This window comes from Papaver somniferum, chromosome 11 (genome assembly GCF_003573695.1).
Source record: "Papaver somniferum cultivar HN1 chromosome 11, ASM357369v1, whole genome shotgun sequence".
NCBI lineage: Eukaryota > Viridiplantae > Streptophyta > Magnoliopsida > Ranunculales > Papaveraceae > Papaver > Papaver somniferum.
Window position 1 is genome coordinate 127,201,814 of NC_039368.1, and position 8,653 is coordinate 127,210,466.

The 8,653-nt window shown below is 34.6% G+C and overlaps 2 protein-coding genes across 2 annotated transcripts; one reads left to right on the forward strand and one right to left on the reverse strand.

Annotated features, from left to right (window-relative positions):
• Nucleotides 1–265: 265 nt before the first annotated feature.
• On the forward strand, nucleotides 266–1,229 carry LOC113325093. The gene is made up of 3 exons (XM_026573326.1): nucleotides 266–556; nucleotides 631–752; nucleotides 848–1,229. Exons 1-3 carry the CDS (start codon nucleotides 266–268, stop codon nucleotides 1,227–1,229), a joined length of 795 nt encoding a protein of 264 aa, XP_026429111.1.
• Nucleotides 1,230–5,688: 4,459 nt separating this feature from the next.
• LOC113325094 lies at nucleotides 5,689–8,344 on the reverse strand. The gene is made up of 2 exons (XM_026573327.1): nucleotides 7,919–8,344; nucleotides 5,689–6,420 (listed from the first exon to the last, which is right to left on the reverse strand). The coding sequence occupies exons 1-2, from the start codon at nucleotides 8,342–8,344 to the stop codon at nucleotides 5,689–5,691; spliced, it is 1,158 nt and encodes a 385-aa protein (XP_026429112.1).
• Between the last annotated feature and the right edge of the window lie 309 nt (nucleotides 8,345–8,653).

The window sequence follows — 8,653 nt, forward strand, 5'->3', positions numbered from 1 at the left end:
TTTGTTTAGAGTTTTGAGTTTCTAGAAGAATTCTATGTTTAGAGTTTGACTTATATTAGGAAAGTGTTTTCTTAGTCGTCAAGTCTTAAAAAAAATATATATATATAGGTTGTTGAGCCATGAGTTTTAATTACATCAATAAAGAGAATTGTTTGAGTTACGTTTTGTGTTCATTAAGTCTTTGATATCATATTTTATACATCTGGTATCAGAGCACTGGTATCAGATTCTAGGGCTGTGGGTATGAGTTGTCGAGAATAAGAAGATGACGAGTTTAAGTTCAATCAAGGTACCGGTGTTTGAAGGTAAAAACTTTGAACACTGGAGGTTACAGATGGATAATATTTTCATATATCAAGAGGAGTGGGATATTGTGAAAGATGGTTATGATGAACCAGCAGCAGGATTTGTTTTAACAGCAGAACAACAAACTGCTTTAACAGCAAACATGAAGAATAACTCTAAAGCAACCTATATTCTTCATCAGGGTATTCATGAGTCTCTCATGGATAGGGTTATCTATATTAAAGAAGCTAAAGCAGCATGGGATGGTTTAGTAAATTATTACAAAGGTTCTGACAAAGTTAAGAAAGTGAGATTACAAACTCTGAAGCGTAAATATGAATACAGATGGAATCATCAGAGACAATATCAGACTTCTTATCAAAGACATTGAATGAGATGAAAGTTAATGGTGACACCATAGAAGACTCGGCTATTGTGAAAAAGATCTTAAGAAGCTTACCTGAGAAGTTTGAAGCAAAAGTAACTGCTATAGAGGAATGTAATATTGCTGCAACTATGACTCTTCATGAGTTATTAGGTTCATTAACGCTTATGAACATAGGTTACTTGAAAAAAGAGCTGCTGCAAAAACAGTAGAAGAAGCACTACAAAGTCAAGTCAGATGGACTAACAATCAAGGAAATTCTAGCTCTGGAGGAAGATCAAATAATGGAAGTTATCAGGGAAGATATAATTTTGGAGGAAGATCAAATAATGGAGGTTATCAGGGAAGAAAACCAATAGATAAAGCAAAGCTTCAGTGTTATAATTGTGGAGATTTTGGACATTTTTCTTTTGATTGTCCAAATCCTAGAAAAACAACAGAAAACAACTACAAATCCAACTTCAAAGCAAATATAGCTGAGAGTCAAGAAGAAGAAGAAGAAGAACATAAAGCTGAAAACACGTTACTTTCTTGTCATACTGCAGAAGAACAACCTTGACTTAAGTGGTACTTAGATACTGGTTGTAGCAATAATATGTATGGAAGAAAATACTTATTTGATAAGCTTGATGAGTCTTTGAGATCAACTATGAAGTTTGGTAATAGTTCTACAATTCCTGTTATGGGAAAAGGAAGAATAGGAATTGTTCTTAAGAATGGTTCAAAGGAATACATAATGGATGTATTTTGTGTACCTGGTTTACATCAGAATTTGCTAAGCATGGGGCAGTTATCAGAGAGAGGATACTCTATTCCAAAAAAAATTATTTCCTTTGAATATTCAGCATCATAAGGAAAGTTGTTTCAGTACGCATGTGCATAATGATAATTGGTTATGGCACAAGAGAATGGGTCATGTAAACTTTAATAGTTTACAAGTCTTATCTAAGAAGGAGATGGTGTCAAGTCTACCAATTATAGAGCTTCCAGAGTCAAGATGTGAGAATTGTATATTTGGCAAGCAGCACAGAGATCCATTCCCAGTGAACAAAGCTAGAAGAGCTGAACAATATTTGGAGATAATACACAGGACTTGTGTGGTCCTATTGAAGTTACATCACATGGAGGTAATAACTATTTCATAACTTTCATTGATGATTTTAGTAGAAAGGCTTTGGTGTATCTACTTAAACAAAAAAGTGATGTTTTTCATGCTTTTAGAAGTTTTAAAGCATATGCTGAGAAACAAATTGGTAAGAGCATCAAGATATTAAGAACTGATAGAGGAACATAATATAATGTTGTTGATAATTACATGGAAGAACATGGTATTCTACATCAGTTAATTGCTAGATATACACCTCAACATAATGGTGTTGCTGAGAGAAAGAACAGAACTATAATGGATATGGAAAGAACTATAAGAAGAACGAAAGATTTACCTAAGAATTTTTGGGGTTATGCAGTTGATACAGCAGTGTATTTACTTAACATATGTCCTATAAATAGCTTGAATAATAAGACACCAGAAGAGTCTTGGAGAGGAATAAGACCAAGTGTAAGACATTTGAGAATTTTCGGGTGCATTGCATATGCACATGTACCTAAAGAACTTAGGAATAAGTTAGATGATAAGAGTGAGAAGTGTATTCTGGTTGGTTATAGTTCAGTAACCAAAGGATACAAGCTTTATAATCCAGAAACAGGAAAAATAATTACTAGCAGAGATGTGATTTTTGATGAAGATATTGGAATGTTACAACTACAAAAGAAACTGTCAGAACAGTACTAGTTACAGTTGAAGAAGAAATAAGAACTCAGAATGATGTTGTAGAGCATTAAGAAGAAGTTAGAATTGATGTTGCACCACAACAAGAAGAAAATACAAGACCAAGAAGAAATATTGTTACACCAGCACGCATGAATGATTATGTGTTAACAAGAGATGATGATGATACTGATGAAGAAGTAATTAATTTTTCTTTATTTGGAGATTGTGATCCTGTAGCTTATGAAGAAGCTTCTAAAGAACAAGGGTGGATACAAGCCACAGATGCAGAGTTGAAGTCTATTGAGAAGAATAATACATGGGAGCTTACAGAACTTCCACAAGGAAAGAAAGCAATAGGTGTTAAGTGGGTTTACAATACTAAGTATAAATCAGATGGTGAAGTAGATAAATTGAAGTCAAGATAGTTGATAAGGGATATAGACAAAAACAAGGAATAGATTACTCATAAGTGTTTGCACCAGTTGCAAGATTAGATAAAGTACGTATGATTATTGCTTTAGCTTCTCAGAAATATTGGAAGATTTTTCAGATGGACGTGAAGAGTGCATTCTTGAATGGTGTACTAGAAGAAGAAGTTTATGTTTAACAACCAGCAGGTTATGTTATGGAGGGGAAGGAGAATCAAGTATACAAGCTAAATAAAGCTTTGTATGGTTTAAAACAAGCACCACGTGCTTGGTATACAAGAATAATTCATACTTCATTGAGAAAGGTTTTACAAGATATCCATATGAACATACACTGTATTTGAAAGTTGATTCTCTTGACAATCATATTATAGTTTGTTTATATGTGGATGATCTTATTTTTACTGGTAATTGTTCAGAGATGATCAATGAATTCAGGGAGGATATGGTGAAGGAGTTTGAGATGACATATTTGGGATTAATGTTTCTTGGTATTGAAGTACAACAAACCGAAAGAAGTATCTTTATTAATCAACAGATATATGCAGATAGAATACTTAAGAGGTTTAAGATGGATAATTGCAATCCTATTTTAACATCAGTGGAGGAGAGGTTGAAGTTGACAAAAGATGGATCAAGAGAGCTTGTGAATCCTACTGACTTTAAGTGTCTGGTTGGATGTCTTAGATACTTAACTGCTACAAGACCAGATATTATGCATGCAGTTGGATTGGTTAGTAGGTTTATGGAATCAACAAGACAGTCACACTTACAAGCTGCAAAACGTATTTTGAAGTATGTTAAAGGTACAAAAAGTATGGGAATTATTTACACAGTTTTAGAAGAACCGAAACAGATAGTGATTGGGATGGAGATACAGAAGGAAGAAAGAGTACTTCAGGTTATGCATTCCATTTAGGAACGAGATTTTTCTCTTGGTCATCAAAGAAGCAACAGGTTGTTGCATTGTATAGAACAACAGCTGAATATATTGTTGCTGGAAATTGTGCTACACAAGCTGTATGGTTGAGAATGATGTTGAAATCTCTTTTCCATGAGCAAGTAACACCTAGAACGATAATTTGTGATAATAAGTCTTCAATTTCATTAACAAAGAATCCAATGCTTCATGGAAGGATTAAGAACATTGACATCAAGTATCACTACATTAGAGAGCTTGTCAGTAACAAAGAAATAGCTCTGGAGTTTTGTGAAAGTGAGAATCAAGTAGCCGATATTTTCACCAAGTCTTTGAAGTCTAATACTTTCATATACGTGCGTGGAAAACTTGGAATGATCAGTAAAGAATATCTTAGTTTAAGGGAGGATGTTGAAGGTTAAACCAAGATAGTGTGAACACGGTGTTTCACATAAGAAAGGTACCAGTTTTAAGAAACTGGTTTATAGTGTGAACACGATTTTTCTTGTATACGGAAGGTGACAGTTTTAGGAAACTGGTTTATAGTGTGAACACGCTTTTCTTGTATAAGGAAGGTGCCAGTTTCAGGAAACTGGTTTATTGTGTGAACACGGTTTTTCTTGTATACGGAAGGTGTCAGTTTTAGGAAACTTTGTTATCGAGGAGTTTTTTTGGCTTAAGAATTTGTTTAGAGTTTTGAGTTTCTAGAAGAATTCTATGTTTAGAGTTTGACTTATACTAGGAAAGTGTTTTCTTAGTCGTCAAGTCTGTTAAACAATATATAGGTTGTTGAGCCATGAGTTTGAATTACATCAATAGAGAGAATTGTTTGAGTTACGTTTTGTGTTTATTAAGTCTTTGACATCAGATTTTCTACAGTAACGAAGGCACTAGACAAAAAATCATCTTCAGAAATATCTTGAAACATAGAAGGGTTGTTCATCCGTCTGAAGGGTTGTTCATCCGTCTAAAACACATACACATAGTTTTTGATGATCTTGACAATGGCAATAAAGACGATTCTGACTTGTAATCAATCGTATAATTTTTTTTCCTGAACCGTTACATAACATAATACTAGTATTATACTTATGATGCATATTTTTAAAACTAGGGCTATCAAATAGTGCACAATAAGACTTGCTTACGCACCTGAATCTCTTAAGAGACTTCACTGGTAGCCGTAAGAAGATTTCTTGGAGGATCTCTTCCGGGAGGGAAGTTGACATTGTTGCAATTGCCTCTTTCTCCATCTTCTTCAACTTCATGACGTGAGAGAGGAGTAGGAAGAAGAAAATAAGGTTTTCAAGTAAGTATTTGAAAACCCTAACATGGAAACACTTACAAATAAAAAGAGGATCGATTAACCTAACTTAATTAAAAATAGGATCCATATTTTAGGTTTGTCATGTTTTAACACAATTTCCTTCGGGTCAAAATTTTAGCCCATTGAAAAAGTTATACATTACATCATAATGTTTAAGCAGATATTTAGTCGTCGAACAACATAATGAATGGGTGCATCACATTATTTTGCTAACCGGATATTAGACACCAAATATTTGATTTTTCCCATTTCTTGTTGATTTATTAACAAGACAAAAGAAAGAAACAACATTCTATGCTTTCACACAGAAACCGTGCACCTTACATATCTAAAAGACTAATCCACGTTGCTCTTTAAAGCAAACCCAGAAGAATTCAGGAAATGAGCAGAGAGACGCCTATAAACTTGAGACAATGAAAAAAGACCAGCTGAATTCGACCAAAAAAGAAATGAAAATAGATGTTTTAGTTCAGATTATTGGATCATCTAAACATCAACATGGACATTAAAAACTTGAAAAACTATGCATTGGCCACCCTCTAAATTCTCTCTCCTTACTTAAGCAAAACTGAGCTAACCATGCATATGATTTCTTGTTACAGACCACCTTCTAAAAGCATCAGAATCCAACTTCAGTTTTCTATATAGTTTGCTGTTTGAGTCATATAAAATGAAACCCTTATCGACTTCCCACAAAGTCTCATTGTTCTTGAAACTCCATGCTAACTTCAAATCCCAAATGTTACTAGTCATTATCTCCTGGGTAATGGAGAGACTTTTAGCCCAGGATGTTCTCACCCCATAATCTCGCATTATCCATACATCAATGCGGGTTCTCCAAATCCCAAAAACTAAACATAGGCACCCTGCCAATACACCCAAATCTATGGCGATATCTTTTTTCAAAGCCTCTTCTGGACATGATGGCATAGGTGTTTCTGGCAGTGCTATCTCCATGGATCTCTCATTGACTATATCGAAACACATCAGTGCAGTGGAGTCCTTTCCAAAAGTATGCGCAAACCAATGAAGAGCTCCATTAAAGAAGACTCCTTCATGAAGGTATTTGTTATATAGATAATAAGGTACTCTCTGAATTGTTTTCCATGAACCTGATCTTAGTGTATAGACATTAATATCTGAACAATTTGTAGCCCGTCTGAACACAACCGTAACCAATTTGTAATCTCCAGTCTTGTAATCATAACCAAATCCACACCCATCAAATTCTTTTCGAATCCCATGAGTATTTGCTTGTACCCGTTTGTTGTCGGATTCCAAATATAAAACATTTGACACATATACCTTTCATGACGTACACAAACCAAGCCATTACATGAACACAAAAACTTAAAATCATCAGAATTTTGAAATATAGTAGGGTAATCCATCCGATTAAGAAATTCACACATTCTTGTTGTTGATGATGTTGACAATGGCAATAAAGACGACATTGATTTATAATCCACTCTATAAATATTGCTAATCCAAACATAGGTATGGTTGTTTTTGGAGTTACGTATAACCTCATGAAACACAATACTAGTATTGTTTTTTATGTTACTAAGCTCATGATGCACATTTTGAAAACTAGGGTTAGAAATTAATGTGCAAAAAGATTTACTCACGCACTTAAATCGCATAAGAGACCTTCTTGGTAGCATTAAGAAGATTTCTTGGAGAATCTCTTCCGGGATGTAATTTGACATTGTTGCAGTTGCCTCTTTCCTCTTCTTCAACTTCATGTCGTGAGAGAACTGATAAGAAGAGGAGGAAGAAGAAAATAGGGTTTTCAAGACGATTGGATTTCAACTTAACTTAAACATGCATGGTAGGTATTTTTAAAATTTTAACACAATTTCCTTCGGGTCTAAACTTGCGAAAACTTAGGCCATACCCATTGATCAAAACAGGAAACCCAATTAAAGGTGCACCATCCGTGACAATAACACCCACATGCTGTAGCATGGTTTACTGGAGAAGCGCCCCAGGCTGAATATTACATGAAAATGAGGATGATGACCACGACAAAGATGGTGATAAGAATGACAAATTTTAGTGCTTCAGCTGCCGTTAATGTAGCTTTTCTTAGTAGATCTACTAAACCATCTGAGCAATGAATTAATAGTACTCTGGTTCTTGATGCAGTGGTTTTTTTTAAGTTAGTTCGATCCATCCCAATTTCTTTTACATATAGCATCTTACAAATTAAGGTTAGTCTATGTTACCAAGGGGATAAATTTATTTCCTCTCCTGGTTGTGCAAACTAAGTTGTTATATCAAACATACAAACATCTCGTTTCATCAGAGGGCTCAACATAAAAATAAGAAAATCCAAAAGAAACAATTAAGTAGTACACTAGAGAAAATTTTCATCACTTTGTATAAAAATAACAAATGAATGACACGCGACAGAAATAATGCACAGAAAGAAAAAGAAAATACTTATTATCGAGCCCTTGTGCGTCAACCAAAGCTGTAAGTCTGAAATACCCGAGAAAGTTGAGATATTGGAGTATACTACTAAACAATAACCTTTATGACAGTAGTGCAGGAATAAACAAAAAGGTTCCAGAGAATTATATATTGGAGTAACAATTAACTAACAATTAATTTTTGTGTATAGCTACTTGAGATTGAATTCCTTCTATTAATCATTCTTCAGTAACAAGTGAATCCCATCCGACACCAGACTCCAGTATCTTTTGGTGTTTGGGTCATATAAAACTAAAGTCTGGTCGACCTCCCATAAAGTCTCATTGTTCTTGAAACTCCATATTAATTTTAAATATGTGCCACTAACGATACTCTCATGAGTAATAGAGAAGCTTTTAGCCCAAGATTCTCTCACTTCATAATCTTGCTTAATCCATACACCAATGCGGACATTAAAAACATGAAAAACTAAACATAGGCAGTCTCCCGATGCCCCCACATTTCCATGGAACCTATTTTTTCCCAAAGGTTCCTCTGGATATGGAATAGAAGCTTCTGGCATTTCCACCTTCTGGAATCTCTCATTAACAGTATCAGAACAGATCAGTACAGTGGAGTCTTGTCCAGCAGCACGCGCAAGCCAGTGAAGGGATCCATTAAAAAACACTCCATCATCATATCCATCGTGATAAATACGGTAAGGTATTCTGTCAATTAATTCCCATGACTTTGATTTTGATGTATAAACATAAGCTTTAGAACGCATTGAACTCCAGATGTCGACAACCACCATTACCAACTTGTAATCATCAGTCTTGTACTAAATCCATATCTACAATTGAACCTGTCACTTAAATGTAGTGGCATGAATATTTTGTGATACCTTTGGTTTGCCTGATTCCAAATGTAAAATTCATAAAGACTATTTTTAGTACGGAGTATAGTAACCAAGGCATTAGTCAAAAGATTAACTCTATAAAAATCTTGAAATATAGAAGGGCTGGCCGTCCGTGTAAAAGATTTAGAACGTTCCCTCATAGTTGACGATGACAATGGCAATAAAGACGATACTGACTTATAATCTATCTTATACATTCTTTCG

Excerpts from the sequence above, each read along its gene's own strand:
- LOC113325094 (XM_026573327.1), bottom strand. The coding sequence starts at position 8,344 with ATGGTGGTTGTCGACATCTGGAGTTCAATGCGTTCTAAAGCTTATGTT. Across the intron at positions 6,421-7,918 it reads CTATTACTCATGAGAGTATC|GTATATGTGTCAAATGTTTT; the intron begins GTTAGTGGCACA and ends ACGTCATGAAAG.
- LOC113325093 (XM_026573326.1), top strand. The coding sequence starts at position 266 with ATGACGAGTTTAAGTTCAATCAAGGTACCGGTGTTTGAAGGTAAAAAC. Across the intron at positions 557-630 it reads AAGCAGCATGGGATGGTTTA|ATGGAATCATCAGAGACAAT; the intron begins GTAAATTATTAC and ends ATATGAATACAG. Across the intron at positions 753-847 it reads TTAAGAAGCTTACCTGAGAA|GTTACTTGAAAAAAGAGCTG; the intron begins GTTTGAAGCAAA and ends TTATGAACATAG.